The following is a 17,762-nucleotide window of genomic DNA, read 5'->3' on the forward strand; positions in this document are numbered from 1 at the left end:
GCAAAGGCTGTGTGTTCAGTCATCTGTACCACAAAATGCACAAAGTCATCTCTGGAGTTAGGTTACACTTCCTTTAGAGAGCACATAGAAAATTTCTTTAGGATTATACCGAAAGTCCTTAACTAACAATTCTGAGAGAGATCGAAGGTGAGGCTGAAGTTTTAGGGTAACTCTGAGTCTGAGCAGGCCGATCGGTTACCTCCCCTCACTACACAACCGGACATTGGCCTCTTTGTGCCTATGCTAAGATTCCATCTGTCAAAACCGGAAAGGAGGTGAGCATCCAATACCTTGTGTCAGAATGGCGCAAACCTTAGGCTCTCGGGACAAGGACCGTCACATCCTGCAGAAAGGCACTCAGCAGCTGTGTTTCGGCCTGGAAAGGAGTCAGGAAGTCCCCCAGTGCACCTCAAGCCAGAGCCTGGCTGCATCCACCTGCTGGGGTCTCAGTCGGGAGGAGCCGCAGCCCCCAGTCGGTTGGAGCCAAATGTATCTTGGAAGTCAGCTTCGGGCAAAAGATGCCAGGTCGGAGTGGCATCCTCCCCAAGCTCCAGGGAGCTTCCTGGCCACCAGCTCTTGAGGTTGGGACTGATTAGAGGGCAGCGCCCAGTGGGTAGGCGGCCTCCACGTGGATCTGTGGGATGAAGGAGTCTCCCTTAGGGGGCAGAGAAGGTTCTTCCCGCAGTCCCCAATTCTATTCGCCCTGGTTACCCCTCTTTTCAGCCTTTTTCTGTCTGTAAAACTGAACTCTGCTCCACTGACTGCAACATGTTACTGTTTTATGCAGTGAAGTGTTGCAGATTCTGGAGATGAAAATAAAACCAATTAAGATCACTGAACTGAAAGAGACGGACAGAGACAGGAAGGGCAAGGGGAGGAGAGAAGGGGGGAGGGCAAGAGGGGGAAGGGAGGGCGGACAGACAGACAGACGGGCATTCCACCCTGAGTCACACCCAGAGGATGGCTCCAGACGCCTCTCTAGGAACCCCGACGGGAACCCCAGCGACCAAAGGGCAGTGAGACAGACGCTTTGCAGAGCTGTGCAAGAGCCCAGAGGGGTCCAGAGCCCAGACTCTGGCGTCAGCCCGGCCACGAGAACCCCATTTCTGTCAGTGATGTGACCCTGGCCATTAGCAAGCCTCCGGAAGCAGGGTTTCCTACAGTCGCGTGGGTTTCTGTGAGGATTTAATGGGACAATGTACTGAGTACTGAGCACCTCCCTGACCCATTCTGGTGCTTAGAAATAGGAGCTAGGATTGGAACTGAGACTTGTAAGGAGCTGCAGTCACGTCTGAATCCACAGCGGCCACAGGCAGACCTCCTGGAAGAGGCGCCCTAGTGCTGCGAGGTCTCTATCTGTCAAGGACAACGTGTGGGCTGGAACACAGTCTATTTTGGAGAATGAATTGGTTTCTTTGCTTTTTGCTGGCCTCAAACTCATAGTGATCCTCCTGTCTCAGCCTGCTGATTCATACTCCTTAATAAAACCAATGACAGTCTCCACCTGCAGAAATATTCTACAAAATGCCTCTGCATCAACCCAGTGTCTTTAAACCTCCATGCATTCCTCTTCTTCCCCAGTACTATAGATTCATTTCAGGGCCATGGGCATCCTATGCAAATGTTGTCTACGCTGAGCTACAGGCTACACTCCTGGCCCTTTATTTTACTGCTCCCTATAGAGCCCAGGCTTGCTTCCATCTCTCAGCAAGCCTCCTGCCTCAGCCTCCTGAGTGCTAAGATTACAGGTGTACACCACATGCTTGCTTGGGCAGTCAGTTTCATACGAACATGGAAGGAAACCACTTATTTCAGCTCAGACCTTCAGCAGTGTTTAACAAGTGCCTGGGCTCTAAGGCAGGAAACCCTCGAAACACTCATCCTGCAGTGAGTGGGTATCGGTGGTATCTTACCCACACCTCTGCAACCCTTCTGGAGCACAGCCCGTGGCCAAAGGAGCCACCCTGCAGTTGGTCACTGCTTCCCTAAGGAAGTCCTGGACCATGGCCAGCTGGCTGGGCCTCAGCTGGAACCAATTCTGCCCTACAAGTCCCACCGCAAGGCCTCCTAGGGATCCAGCTTCTCCGCCCTCAGCCAGCCCAGTGTCGCTCTGCCCCCAGAGGGCCCATCCCAGCTACAGCACCCAGTGCCATCTCAAAACGTGACCATTACAGAACACGTTTGGCCACAGGCACTACAATGTCACACTGCAATTCTAAAGCCAGCACACGCATACGAGGATCAGACGAGCAGGGGCTTGAGGACATGGTCAGAGGCCACCACTCTATTTCTGGATTCCAATAGTTGTGTGTTGTGGCTCAGTGGTGGTTAGCTCCTAAAATGATGTTGGTGTGGTGGAAACAGACAAACAGGTTCACAGCCTGGCACCATTTACCAGGTATGTGCAGCTGAACAAGAGGCCTACTTCTTCCTTCCCGCCGGAACATGCCATGGCACTGTTTTCTGGGCAGCTAGGTGACAGTACGTACACCAGGCAGGCCTCCACTCCTGGCCCGTTAGCTGGGCACACTTACAGCACTTACCTCCAGGGCTGTGTGAAGGACCACAATGCATCCTTCAGGTCCAGCTCTGGGAGCTCCTGTTATATCACACTGTTAGCATGACCTCAACCGGCAGGCCAGGGACGCTCCCTTCCCTCCGCGCCTCACCAGCAGCCAAGGACGTCAGCTCTCCCCCACGCCCCCAGGAGCCCACGGCCTCTCCCTGGTGCAGTGGTCACAGCTGGTGGTGCTTAGAGGCAGAGCTTGTGAAACTATGCACTCACACACCGAAATACCCTGTAGACTTTTCTCATAGAAAACAAAGACACCCACAACCAGAGAGGCCTACAAAATCAATCTAACCTTTAACACACAAAAAAGAATCGAGCTTTCCTTCAATTCTTGCTTAAACAGCTGGTGGACTTAGCATCGGAGTCTCCAGCGCTCGATAGGGATGACCTGCCAGGCAAGGCCACACAGCACAGCTCTTAGGGCTGCAAATCAGAAATAGGGAGCCGGGGGTGTGCGCAGCTCAGCAGCAGAGCACATGAGGCCTTGGGTTCAGTCTCCAGCTCCAAAACAAAACACCGGAAATCAGCAGACGCCGTATGAAAAATGTTCCCATCCAGGAGCGTGAGCCGTAGCTTGTGATCCCTGCGCCAAAAACTTTCCCTGACAGCTGGCAACGTTGTTATTTTAACTAGGAAATGCCATTTAAGGTTACTAATATACAACAGGCCAAAGGAAAGGGTGAGGGGAAGGCTGCATCTTTTTGCTGGCTCTGAGGAGCGACGTTGCACTGGGGCAGAGTGGAGCGGAGTCAGCCCACAGGTGAGGCGGCGTGTGGAGCGGAGCTGGCCCGGCACTGGACCGGGATGCTCAGCAAGACGCAGGCAGTGTCCCACTGTGTCCAGGAAGCACTGAACAGGCTTGGCAGTGGGGTTTCTGTGACCTCTGGGTCACTCAGCTACCACCAAACACCAGAACCCCTCAGACAGCACACAATGCCAAGAGCAGGGAGGGAGACATTAAACCCTGGCACATTTCCTTCTCCCCTGGGAGAGGGGAGGAGCCACATCACAGGCAGACCCAGGCTGTTCTGAGACAGTGCCCTAAGGAAATAAGATGTTAGGAGACCACAGGTTTTCTATTTTTATAACATTTTATATAACTCATAAAACAGTGCTTGTATAAAAATTCACACAAAGTTGCTAGACAGCATACAATTTGCAAAAATGTCCTGGGTTTTCATTACATTCAGTTTTCTAAGGATGCACTCAGATCAATGGTAAAATCCAGACAGTATTCGACAATTCATTATCTTTGGTAAAACTATTCGCATCATCTTGTCTCCTCACAGTGTGAACTCTGATATCCGCTTTGTGCAGGGTCTGCTCCTTCTAGGATGTCAGAAAAACATTAAGGCTGGATCTACCCGAGGCGAGGCAGCTATTTCTAAAGAGCAGTGGTGGTCCCCGGGCGCCCGAGGACCTACACGGCCACACAGGAGCCGCACAGCCCCTGCCCACTGGGTGGGCGCAGAGCTCTGTGGGGCTTGCCACAGCGGGCTCGGGCCCTCACTCCCACCCGCCAAAGCCGAGCCATCGCCACGGAGCAGATCCCACAGTTGGTTGGTGACTGCCGCAGACAGCCCCACCCCCAACTAAAAGAGAAACGAACATTCAGGGTCAAGACCGCAGGGGAAGGGCACGCTAGCATCCCGACAACGGACACCTACTCCCTGTCAATGTTTGTCGTCATGTGGACACGGACACGAGAACTAAAGCAGGACTCGAACACAGTACATTCAAGACTATCCTCATACATTCTTTAACACCTTACTAACAGAAAACCATGACCACTACACCTACGTGACTACTGTGCTTAACCTCAGAACGTGTCTGTGCTAATTCTTTAGTACTTGGGATAGAAGGCAAAAGAAAAAGTCCAAAAACACTACAGTACAACAGAGGAATCTGGATGGAGAAGAGGAGCAGCTTTTAAGGAGCACGTCAGATCATGAAAAAATAAGCGTTTTTGTACTTCTATTGCTTCTTGTAAAAACCGCCTGTGTCACGGTGAGGTGAGCGCCCCCCGCAGACAGAACACAGTCCGGGGACCGGAAACAGCTCCTGGAGTAGGCCACCCCTCTTCGCTGCAAGGATCACAGGTTCGGGGAGACGCCCTACACAAGGACAGTGTGAAGGAAACCACCGAAACGCAGTCTCTAAACTTTAACATGCTCTAGTTTGTAAAGAGATGTACTCTGAGTCTCTGTTGATTTCCCTAATGTGAATAGGCAAGAAATTTTTTAAAAATTAAGTGATTGTGCTTCTAAAGTTGCAGGGTCACATTCCACTCTCTAGAAAGCAGGGTAACTGTCACATGGCTTGAAATCCTCTTGGATGCATCCTAGAGACCAGAACAAATTCCATACCCCCAACTAGCAGGGCCAAGCGCAGCACGCCACGGCCATCTTTGGGTAGGGTGTGTGTGTGTGTGTGTGTGTGTGTGTGTGTGTGTGTGTGTGTGTAGGCAGGCACGCACGCGTGCACTAGGGGAACTAAGGCAAGGCGAAAGCCTAAAGGAGGGGGGAAAGTGGGGCTCCTGGCTGCTCTAGTCCCTTCTATTCAGGCACAAAAGAACTTGTTATTCATGTAGCCTCCTCTCGCTTAAGCTTCTTGTGTGTGTCCCATGTGTGGGAGTGTGACAGGGACTAACTGGGTCCCTGCCTCAATTTCAGACACACAGGTCTGAAGTTCTGCAGAAATAATCTGTCAGGACTTAAAACAGCAACTTTACTGCTCAAAGTTCTGTTTTACACATATAAATGCCCACTGCCTGCAAGCAAAATTGTAACAGTCACAGGAACTAACATTCTTAATTATATGAAGGAAATTCAGATTGTTTCTATTTCTGCATTTTAGGGTAGCAAAATATTAAATCATTACATTATTAAATCTGTAATGTCCCACAAGGGTTTGATGACTACCTGGTTTGATTCAGTTGTTTCTAGGGTCTCTGGCAAGATTCAACTCGGGTAACTGTTTCCTTTCCCCTGGAGCATGAGGACCCCACAGGGAGAAACTGTCTTTTAGGACACAGCCTGTCGTGGGGTGTCCAGAGCGAGCCACTGGCTTGCAGCAGGCCCACCTGCCCAGTCGGTGGGGAGGAAGAGATGTATGGGTCAGAGCAGGAGCGAGCCAGGGCAGCACAGTGGAAGCTTCCAGGGGTCTGAGGAGAAAGCTGAGTGGGCCTGGGAAGGACACCCAGTGGGTCATCTGAGATGACCAGTGTCCTTCCAAAACCAGGTGTTCCTAGGAGGGCGGGCCCACGCCTGCCTGCCCAGGAACCAGGATGTCCTGGGTGGGAGGGTGGACACAGGTCTGGGGAGTCACCACAGAACCCAGACCCGGATTTCACACACTACCCACACGGAAAACAAACAGTTCTCAGTGCGCCCGGAGGGGCCCACCCCTAAGTCAAACACCAAGCCACATGCCCACTCGCACCGCTCTCCAGGGAGCCTGGCTGCCCTTCCAGCCAGCACCCAGGCGGGGAGAGGGACGGCGCCGAAGGACACAGCTCCCCGAAGACACCGTGAACACCTGAGCCCAGTCCGTCTACATTCATGTCATCATCATCCAGTGTTCTCGCCGACAGAGGGGCGGCAGCGGCCCCGCACTGCCCCGCACCGCCAAGGCAGCGCGGTCAGCGCGAGCCCGTCCAGCCCCATCCCGCCCCGCCCTACCCCCGCACGAGGGTGCCTGAGTCTTCCAGAACCAAATGTCAAAGATCGGGTCAGGGACTCAGTCTCTGTGCCGCCCGGTGCTGATTACCCACCACAAACGCACACGGCACTTCTACAAAATTCATAAATCTGAAATCAGCTTTAAAAATCCCAGCACCTAGCTCATCGTACAGTACTTCTTCATCTCACACACTTAAAAAGATTTTGTTTTCCTAAGTAAAATGGCCCTGAAAGAGCCCAATGATTTTTGCTTTTAAAAAGGATTTCAGTTTAATTACAAAAAGGGCGGGGTAAAATGGGAGCTGGGAACGTGTGAGGGGAGGGCTGCTGGGTGCTGAGCCTGGGCTGCGGAGGCTGCACTGGGGCGGACCCCGCTCCTCCAGGCCCTCTGCTGGCTCAGGCGTCCCCGCCTCCAGCAGCCGCCTCGGGGAGCACAGGAAAGTCACGAGGACGAGAAATCAAATCCAAGGCTCCTTTCTCGTGGTCGGGTGGGTGTTTATCTGTGCAAAGGTAGAGGCCACTCCCCGTGGACATAAGGTGCCTGCCTGTGGGTGCCACACGCGTGCTCCACGGCACCGCTCAGCCCAGGGGAGCCCAGCACTCAGGCTTTGGGGGTCCCACGGGCCATCACTTCTCCACCTTCTTGGCCTTCTTGAGGATGTCGCACTTTTTCCTGTTGGGGCGGCGACACCGCTCGTCGATGCTGGGGATACATTCATAGTGCCACACCTCCTCCATCTTCTCCACCGGGTACACGGCCTCCACGTAGTGCCGGATGAGCCTCAGCCGGGTCGGGTCCAGCTGCTTCTTGTTACAGGCCCCCGAGTGGTTGTACTGCAGCCGCAGGTTCTCGGCGGTGAAGAGTTCGGGGAAGAGCCGGACCAGCAGCCGGGCGGCGAAGTTGCCCACGGACAGGCTCTGCTGCACGATCTCACGCACCTCCTTGTCGGACAGCAGGTAGGGAGAAGGCACCGGGAAGTCGGGCGAGGGCACCACCAGCTCGTCCAGGGGGATCTTGCAGAAGTCCTTGCTGCTTCTTTCCGGGGGCAACGGGGGCCCCTCGTACTCCTCTCGGAACCTCTCGGCGTTGATGGCATAGCTCGCCGCGTCCCTGCACTCGGGGCCCGGAACGTGCACCTTGCGCTGCTGCTGGTAGGAACGGCGCTGCTCGGTGTCCCGGCGCCTGCAGCGCTCGTCCAGCTTGCCCACGAACTCCAGCGTCCACACGCGGTCGTTCTTGGCCCGGGGGTAGAGCAGCTGCACGTAGTGGCGGATCAGCCTGATGCGAGCCGGGTCCAGCTGCTTCTTGCCCAGGGAGCCGCTGCAGTTGTACTGCTTCCTCAGGTTCTCGTGGGTGAAGAGCTCGGGGAACAGGTGCACCAGCAGGCGGGAGGCGAAGTTGCCGATGGACAGGCTGCTCTCGTAGATGCTGCGCAGCTGCTCCCTGCTGAGCAGGCAGTCGGCCCCCGGCACCTCGAAGTCCGGCTGCGGGATCTCCAGCTTGTCGAAGTCGATGGGCACCAGCCAGATCTTCTTGGAGCGCCGGCCGGGCCGCTCCCCCTCGAAGCTGTCCTCCACCTTGACCACGGAGATGTCATCCGGGAGGCTGGAGGAGTCGTAACAGTCGTCCCGCGGGGGCTCCCCCTCGCTGCCCGCTTCCAGCCCCAGGCCCTCCAGCTCATCGTTCAGGCGCTGGACGCACTGCTGCAGCCAGGCGTCCTCCTCCTGCATGTCGGGGAAGTAGATCTCCGTGTAGTTGCGGATGATCTGCAGCCGCTGCGGGTCCAGCTCCTGCTTGCCGCCATCGCCGTAGCAGCTGTACTGCTCGCCCAGCTTCCGGTGGTCAAAGAGCTCGGGGAAGAGCCGGTGGAGGAGGAAGACGGCAAACTCGCCCGGCGATGAGGCTTCGTCCAGGAACTCAGTGAGGTCCTGCGTGTCCACGACATGGTCGGAGGCAATGGTGCTGCTCCGGTCCAGAGACAAGGCCTCCTCCTGGTCCTTCTTGTCCAAGAAGTGGCTGGCATCCACTTGCTCAGCTTCAAAAAAGCTGGGGACCTGGCCCCCGGGCTGGCTGTCCTCCATCTCCCGCTGGGCCCAGAAGCGGCTGAAGAAGTCATTGAGCTGCGGCAAGCACTCGGCCTGCCACACCGTGGTGTCCTTCACGGAGGGGTAGTAGACCTCCACGTAGTTGCGGATGAGCTGCAGGTGCAGCGACTCCAGCTTCCGCTTGGCAGCGAAGCCACAGGCGCTGCAGCCCCGGGAGAAGTCCACATCGCTGAAGAGCTCGGGGAAGAGCTGCACCAGCAGCCGGCAAGCCAGGTCGCCGCCGGACATGCTCTGGTCCACGATCTGCTTGAGCTCCGCGGCGGTCAGCTGGTACTCGGGCGGCGGCTGGAACTTGGCCACCAGCTCAGAGGGGCTCACCTGCTTCTTGATGCGGCTCACTTCCAGGGAGAGCAGGTCCACCTTGCTGTGCAGCTGGGACATGTTGGACGTGAGTGTGTTCAGCATGTAGAACATCTTCTGGATCAGGAAGTAGATGTTGGGGTCACCGTCGCTGGCCGCCCCGGTGCTGCCGCAGTCTCGCTTCTGAGTTTCGCTCAGCAGGCGCAGCGGGGAGGGGCTGTTGCTGGGGTTTGGCTTCTCGAAGACCTCGTAGGTGCTGAGCAGGTCCCCGGCGGGCGGGTTCTTCTTCTCCATGATCTTGTGGGAGATGCCGTACAGAGGCTTCTTGTAGGAAGCAGTGGCCGTGTCGTTGCAGGGCTCCTCCTCGCCCAGCCAAGCGGAGCCCACACTCCTGCCCCTGCCGGCCGCCTCTCCATTGCCCTGGCAGGGCGAGCTGTTCTCCCGGTTCCGCATGCCTGCCAGCAGTGCCTGAAAAACAGAAAGCGTTTCCCTGATGGTTACATGCTCCAGGTCAGGGCACCCATGGGAGCCACGGCAGCCTTCCCTCCCCCAGACCACCCAGCCTGTGCGGAGAGCAACACCAGCCTGCTCCGCCCCCAACTCTGAGACAGACTCAGCCTGGATGCAGGAGAGCTGTGCACCTGCTGTGCCCAACAGAAGGCACAGCACAGACATTGGCGAAGCCAGGTGCACGCCCCTGTGGCCGCCCAGTCACAAGGGAGGTCACCTTGCCTGTCCAACTCACCTACTCAGACACAGGAACACTGACTCCCGCCAGGGGTGGCTCCCAAAGGCAGCCGTGTTCATTCACACCTGCTGCCTCTGGGACAACCGATCTCTCTGGGGAGGACCTCTTTCAATGGACAGAGGTAGGCACAGATTCTAAACAGTGGCAGTCTGCTGCCAGCTTAACTGCTGCCTGAGTCATGCTGATCCTGAATCCGAACCTTCCAGACACCGTGCAACTGTGGATGCCACGGATCCCCCCTCTCAGTCCCCTTCACAGAGGTCCAGCCACCTCTGCAGCTAGAATTCCAGAAGAGGAAGCTCTGTCCTAAAGCGCTTACTCTCCTGTATTTCTGGAAGTGCTTGCTCCAAACTCGCTGGCCTCCTTCACCCAGGGGTTGGTGAGAGGGAAGCTCGACCCCGAGGGGTGCCGGGACGCTTTTCTCAGCTGCCCCGGGGAGGCACGTCCACAGGGCTGCTCTCAGCACAAGCTCTCGGTTCCCTTCCCAAATCCCAGCCTGAGCTGGGCGTGGTGGTGCACACTGCACTTGGGAGGCTGACCAGCAGGATCCCAAGAGTTCAGGCCACCATGACCTACAAAATCAGCGCAAGGCCAGCCTACAAAGTGAGACCTTGTCCCAGACCTGAGGCCAAGCCCCCCACCATTTGGTAACCCAGAGTTCTCACGGTTCCCTCAGGGGTTGTTACCTCAAGTCAAGCTCCAGGTGTTAAGAGATTTGCTTGTCTCTACATGTAAGACAAAGGTTCTGGTGAACTCAGTGGAGAACAGATGGTATTCTCCATACAAGATTCTGAGGGACTGGAAATCCCTATAAAAGGGAATACTGGAATCTCCTTCATGAGAAAGACAAGAAAGAAGGAAGAGGCCTCCCAGGGTGACTCTTCAGTGTGAATCAAAACCCGGAGAGAGCACAGAGAAACACTTCAACAAAGGAGGAGGCAGGCAGCAGCACCTCCCCAGGGGGACTCAATGCCTGGGAGGAGCTGTCTGACCCTGGGACACAGTGACAGGACAGCTGCACCCCTGGAGGTCTCTGCAGAGAGACTCAGCAGGGGAGCGGTGCACCTGGAGAACTGCGCTGGCTGCCCCTGAGCGCAGAGCACGGGGTCCTCCTCCGGGAGAGAGCCAGGAGCTGGGAGACCGGCTGGCTACGCCCAGGACTGCTGTGGGCTCCCTCCAGCAGCCTCCGGCTGGGCACAGAACCATGGAAACTGCTTGGCCTGCGGTGAGGCAGATGAGCCTGCACCAGGTTCCCCACGCTGGTGTGAACCCCCTTGGTCTTCCAACCTCACTTCTAATTTCTTTCTCTTCTTCCATTTCTCTATTTCCTCCTTAATCCATTTTAAATTTTAAGCAGGGGGTGGGGGGACACATTACAGACTTACATAATGCATATAATTATCTGGTTCTACATTTGTTATATAATCACAAATCTCGTTCATATGGTTAAAAGCCTTAGACTAAGGGTTAGCTCAGTCTGCTGTCTCCTAGGCTGTGTTTGGGCTACTGGTACCACTATTCCCAAAAGTGACATAACGTTCTAAACAGCTGTTGGTCCTGGTATTCCATGACTGAGATTAACTAAGGGTCACAGAAAATGCAGTGGCACAGTACCAAAGAACCAGGGCCTGGGCCAAACGAGCAACAACTTCTCATCTCCAAGGAACTGAAGAGGTAAGATCTTCCAACAGACTCAAAACCCAGAACCAGCCACACCTGGAAGACACCTCAGAGAAGTAATCATCACCTCAGGAATTAATTAAGGGATGAGGGAAGACAAACAAGATGCAGCCCCAGACAGCAGCCCCCCGAAGGCGAACCAGGGAGCACTGAGGTCAGACGTCGGGAGCCCCACCAGGTCCCTGCCAAGAGTAACGAGAGAGCAGTGGAATGCGGAGCTGGAAAAATGAAATCAGAAATAACCTCTCAGATAGCTCCAGAGACCACCACACACCATGCTTAGCGACGTTAGAGCAGACACAGACCAAACAATAGATGAGCTTCAGGAAATTATGGAGGAGACAAATGCACTCCATAAAGCAGATTCAAGCAGGCACCCTGGAGAATACACACTCCATGGAAAGTATTCAAAGCAGATTAGGCCAACGTAAGGACAGGATCTCAGATACAAAGGCAGGCTCATAGTAACCATCAGGAAAATGAAGATTTCTCAAAACTAGCAAGGGACCATGAGACATCTATCTATTTTGCAGTCACTAAACAAGCAGGAGACACTACAAATGCCAAAAAAATGTTCACAGACATCATGACAGAAAACTTTCCTGGTACAGAAAAAGAATTTGATGTACAAGTAAGTGAGGCATATAAAACCCCAATTAGCAATGATCAAAAAAAAAAAAATCTACAGCCTGACATAACATACACAAGCATAGAATCCTAAAAGCTGTTAGAGAATCTAAGAAACAAATCTTTTAAAGGAAAGCCCATCAGAATCACAGCTGTCTAATCAGCACAAACTCTCCTCAAGGAGAGCTTGGAGTGAAGTTCTCCACTCCAAGCCACGCACTCTTTCAGAGCCTGGAGTACTTCACTCCAAGCTCTAAAAGAAAACAACTTTCAACCTAGACTGATGTATCCCACAAAACTATCTTTTAAAATTGATGGAAAAGTAAGATGCTTCCATGACAAAGAACATCTGAGGACATTTATGACCACCAAACCAGCACTCCAAAATGTTCCAAAGGACATTCTAGAAAGAGATAATAAGGACTACAGCTCGGTGAACCCCAACAAAAGAAATACACTGGGGAAGGCAATCAGAGGGAGGTGGGGGAAAAAGGAGGGAGCCAACAACAGGAAAATAACACAACAAGGATCAGTCAGTACATGTCAGTTTTAACCATCAAAAGACACAGACTGGCAGAGTGGATCTAGATGCAAGATCTAATGACGTGCTGCATACTAGAAACACATTTAATTCAATAAGGAGTTCATAGACTGAGCGTCAAAGGACAGAAAACAATACTCGATGCAACAGGATCCCAGAAAAAAGCAGGGGTAGCTATTCTATTTGCAGACAAAGTGAATTTTAAGCCCAGACTGATTAAGAGAGATAAAGACGTCACACCCTCCTAAAGGGAGCAATCCAAGAAGAGCTAATGATCATAAATACATACGCAACAAATACCAGTGCGCTCAGCTATATAAAACAATTACTAACGGACATGAAAAATCCAGTGAGTCCTACTACTATTGTTATTAGGAAAACTCAAACCACAGTCACAGAAAGAGACCGACTAGACAAAAAAATCAGTAATGAATTATTAGAACTAAATCAAACTTTTGAACAAATGGACCTACTAGATACCTATTAGAATGTTCTATCCCCACAACATCAGAATACAAATTCCTCACCTCTGCACATGGGACATTCTCCAAAACAGACCACATGCTGGATCACAGAACATGCTTAAATAAATGTAAAGGAACTGAAATTATGCCATGCATACTATCAGACCACACTGCAATGAAATGAGAGATCTATGCCAAAGGAAATCACAAGAACTTCATAAAAACATGGAAATTAAATAGTACCCCACTGAACACCGAACGGGTCACAGATGAAATAAAAAAAAAACTTGGACAGCTTTTACAGTTAAATGTTAATGACAATACAACACACCAGAACTTGTGGGACACCATGAAAGCAGTCTTAAGAGGGCACCTGAGGGCCAGATATTTAGCTCAGCAGCGTAAGAGCCTGCCTGGCAAGCACATGGTCATGAGTTTGATCCCTGGTACCAAAAAATTAAAATTAAAAAAAGGGAAATTTATAGTAGTGAATACCGATTTCCAGAACACAGGACAAGCACATATAAACAACTTAATGCTGAACCTCAAACTTCTAGAAAAAAAAGAGCAGGCTAGGCCCAAAGCTTGTACAGGGGAGGAAAATATGAAGATCAGAGCAGAAATTAACACACTGGAGACTAAAAAAAAATACAAAGAATCAATGAATCAAAAAGTTGGTTCTTTGAAAGATTAAATCAAACTGACAAACTGTCAACCAACCTTATCAACACACGGAAAGAAGAGAGTCAAGTCCGCGCACTCAGGCATGAACAGGATGAAATCACAACAGCCCTGTGGAAATCCAGAAACCATCCATACTCACTTTGAAAACTTGTATTCTAATAAGATGGAAAACATAGAAGAAATGGACAGGTTCCTAGATAAATATGAATTACCAAAGCTGAATCAAGAAGATATAAAAATGCTAAATAACCCAATATCAATAAATGAAATTGAAGATGTAATTAAAAACCTATCAAGAAAGAAAACCCAGGCCCTGATGCTTTCACTGTTGAATTCTCAAGAAATTTAGAGATGACCTAACACCACTACTTCACAAACTCTTAATGAAACTGAAAGGGAAGCAGTCCTCCCAAATTCACCCCTGGAAGCAAGCATTACTCTCATTCTAAAACCAGAGAAGGACCCAACTAAGAAACAGAACTACAGTCCAGTCTCCCTAATGAACACTGACGCAAAAATCCTCAGTAAGATACTGGCAAACAGACTGCAGCTAATCATCAAGCAGATTCTACACCATAATCAAGTGGGATTCATCCGAGGGATGCAGGGGTGGTTCAGCATACATAAACCCATAAATGTAATACACCATATTAACAGAGCCAAGGACAAAAATCCTATGATCATCTCAATAGATGTAAAAAACGCTTTTGACAAAGACCTGCACCTATTCTTGATAAAAAAAAAAAAGAAAACCTACAAAAAAATGGAATAGATGGTCTTTATCTCAATCTGATAAAAGCCATCTCTCAGAAACCAACAGCCAACATCACAGTAAATGGGAAAAAGCTGAAATCTTTCAGCCTAAAATGAGGAACAAGACAGGATGACCACTGCCTCCACTCTTCTTCAACACAGTCCTAGAAACTTTAGCTGGAGCAATTGGACAAAATAAAGAAATAAAAGGAACAAAGATAGGAAAAGAACACGTTAAACTATTGTTATTTGCAGATGACACGATACTTTACTTAGGAGACCCAAAAAACTCAACCAAAAGACTACTAGATTTTCCAGGCGTGGTGGTACACTCCTGTAATCCCAACATTCGAGAAGCTGAGGCAGGAGATCATTGCAAATTTGAGACCAGCCTGGGCTACACAGTGAGCTTAAGGCCCGCCTGAACCGTGCCAAGTTTCTGTCTCAAAAAGACTTCTACATTAAATAAGCAAATTCAGTAACAATGCTGGTTACAAAGTCAGTGCTCAAAAATCAATAGCTTTCCTTTACAATAGCATCCAAAAAGACAAAATACCAAGAAATCAATCTAATAAAGGATGTGAAAGACCTGTACGCTGAAAACTACAGTATTCTAAAAAAGGAGACTAAAGAGGACATTAGAAATGGAGATCTGGGCATGGTGGCTCATGCCTATAATCCTAGCATCCAGGAGACTGAGGCAGGAGGATCACTGCAAATTTGAGACAAACCTGGGCTACAAAGTAAGCTCCAGGCATGCCCAAACTACATAGGGAGATCCTGTCTCCAAAAAAAAAAAATCACAAGAGAGAAAGAGAGAGAGGGAGAGGGAGAGGGAGAGAGAGAGAGAGGCCACACTTACAAAACTGTTACACAGATTCAATGCAATCCCCATCAAAATCCCAATAGCATATCTCACAGAATTAGAGAAAACAATCCTAAAATTCATCTGGAACCCAAAGAGACCTAGCATAGCAAGGCGATCCTTGGCAACAAAGACAAGACAAGGAACATCACAATTCCTGACTTGAAGTTATACTATAAAACTACTGTGATAAAAACAGTGTAGTACTGGCAAAAAAAACCAGACCCAAAAATCAATGGAATATATCAGAAGATGCAGAAACAACTGCAGACATACTAAGCCACCTATCTTTGACAAAGGTGCCAAACACATCCACTGGAAGAAAGTCAGCCCTTTAATATATGATGCTGGAAAAACTGGCTCTGCACATGTCAAAGATTAAAACTAGACCTATATCTTTCACCATGTATTAAGCTAAAATCAGAATGGATCAAAGACCTTATATTAAAACACAAACATTAAATCTACTGGAAGAGCGGGGGTTTGTGGCTCATGCCTGTAATCCCAGCACTCGGGAGGCTGAGGCAAGAGAATCATTATGAGCTCAAGACCAGCCTGAACTGCACAGAGAGACCTTGTCTCAAAAAGACAAAAAAAAAAAAAAAAAAAAAAAAAAAGTCTGCTGAAGGAGCTGGGGATTTAGCTCAGCAGCATAAGCGTGTGGTCGTGAGTTCAATCCCCGGTACTGATAAAAAGGAAAAAGACCAAAAAAAAAAAGCTGTTGTGGGAATGCAGACTGGTACAACCACTGTGGAAATCAGTGGGGGAGATCAAAAAACTAGGATTGGAGGTCCCATTCCACCCAACTATTCCCCTTATGGGAATCTTTCCAAAATAATTAAAAACATCATATCTCAGTGATATATGTGCACACATGTTTATAGCAGCACCCACGTAATAGCCAGGTCTTGAAAACAACCTAAGAGTCCATCAACTGAGGAATGGATAAAAAAGATGTGGTATTTTTATACAATGGAGCATACTCAGCTATAAAAAGAATAAAATGAAGTATTTTATGGGTAAATGGATGCAACTTTAAGTCATACAGAATAAAATAAATAAGATATGTGTAAACATTGTACTGCCTCAGCGTGAGCTAAAAGAAAAAATATATGTATACGTATGTGTATTTGTATATGTATATAAAAAATAGTTAAGATAGACCTAATGATTTCTCTGAGTTCACTGAAGAGAAGATTTGTGCTGGTATTATTCGGCCAACTGATGACGGGCTCTGGGTGAATGATTTGGGGACGACAGTGCACAATGTATGTACCACTGTTGCCCCCGCCTTGACTTGTTTTGAAATTTTATTGTAGTTTTTTGTTGTTCTTCTTCTTTTTCTCCTTGCAATGAAACAGATTTGGAAAAACAAGTAAAGAAATAAACAAAACTAACTCAAAATGAATCACGAATGGGTGCTGGAGACGTAGCTTAGCGGCAGAGCACCCATCTGGCAAGCATGAGGTCATGAGTTCAGGTCCCAGCACCAGAAAAAAAAAATCAGGAACTTAAATGTAAAACCTAAAGTTCTAATATTTCTAAAGAATATTTAAGGTAAGTCCCATGTGACTTTGGTTTTTAGACACAACACCAAAAGTGTGATCCAGAAGGAAATTATTACTTTGGGCTTTCACAAACCTAAAAATGTCTGCTGCTCTTTGCTTTTCTTTATTTTTTTTAATCTTTTTGAGACAAGGTTTTACAATACAGTTCAGGCTGGGCTTAAACTCACTTTGCAGCCCTAGCTGGCCTTAAACTCATGATGATGCTCATGGAGAACCTCCTGCCTCAGCCTCCCAAGTGCTAGGATTATGGCCATGTGTTACCACACCAGGCCAAAATACTCTTTTAAATTAAAACACTTTGATTTCTTCTCAGCCTTTTAGCTAAAATGAACTGTAAAATCAACTTTGGAAAATGACAGACAGAAGAAAATATTCACAAGTCATATCTGACCAAAGACTTGAATCCAAAATAAGGAACTCTAAAATCATGACATACAATTAATGATTTCACCAGACATGGTGGTACACGCCTATAATCTCAGCACTCACAAGGCTGAGGCAGGAGGATTGCTCTAAATTCGAGGTCAGCCTGGACTACAAAGTGATTTTAACCTTGCCAGAACTGTGTAGTGTAACCTGGTCTCAAAAAGACAAAAGACAAAAATAAACAAAGGAAATAACATGTAAAAAGAAGCTGATTAGCATGTGGCAGTAACCCCAGCACTTGGGAGGCCGCAGCAGGAAGATCACTGTGAATGTAAAGCCAGCCTGCACTATACAGGGAAGCTGTCTCAAAAACAAAACAAAACAAAACGACCACAAAGAGATGCACATCAGTGACGTTCAAAATAAACTAGGAAGGGCAAAGATAAAAATACAATACTGTATACTGGAGGCAATGAAAGGAAACCAAAGGCTCCCACCTTGCTGCTGGGGATACAGAATAGTTACCCACATCGGAAAACTAGCAGCAGTTTCTCAAAAAGTTAGTATTCCTGGGCCGTACGATCTAGGTATTCAACTCCCTTAGTAGCCTCCAAGTGAACAAAGGCTTCCACATGAGCATTCATGGCAACCCAACGGGTAACACCCCAGAATTGGAGACAACCCCTAAACAAACCATTACCTTCATACACAGAATACGAACACTACTCAGCAATAAAATGAGCTAGTATATAGGCACACAGCACTCATGAGAGATCTCAAAATAACTGTATCAGGAAAGAGGCCATGC

The 17,762-nt window shown here is 49.5% G+C and overlaps 1 protein-coding gene across 1 annotated transcript in view; it reads right to left on the bottom strand.

Annotated features, from left to right (window-relative positions):
- Window positions 1-3,644: 3,644 nt before the first annotated feature.
- Bend3 (BEN domain containing 3) overlaps window positions 3,645-17,762 on the bottom strand; it is a 42,428-nt gene continuing 28,310 nt past the window's right edge. The window contains exon 4 of the mRNA XM_063253954.1: window positions 3,645-9,126. Within this exon, the coding sequence (XP_063110024.1) occupies window positions 6,880-9,126 (2,247 nt within the window). The 3' untranslated portion in view covers window positions 3,645-6,879. The remainder of the gene's footprint in view (window positions 9,127-17,762) is intronic.

Source organism: Cavia porcellus, unplaced genomic scaffold (genome assembly GCF_034190915.1).
Source record: "Cavia porcellus strain 051 isolate PalLab524CR breed Dunkin Hartley unplaced genomic scaffold, mCavPor4.1 scaffold_7, whole genome shotgun sequence".
Classification (NCBI taxonomy): Eukaryota; Metazoa; Chordata; class Mammalia; order Rodentia; family Caviidae; genus Cavia; species Cavia porcellus.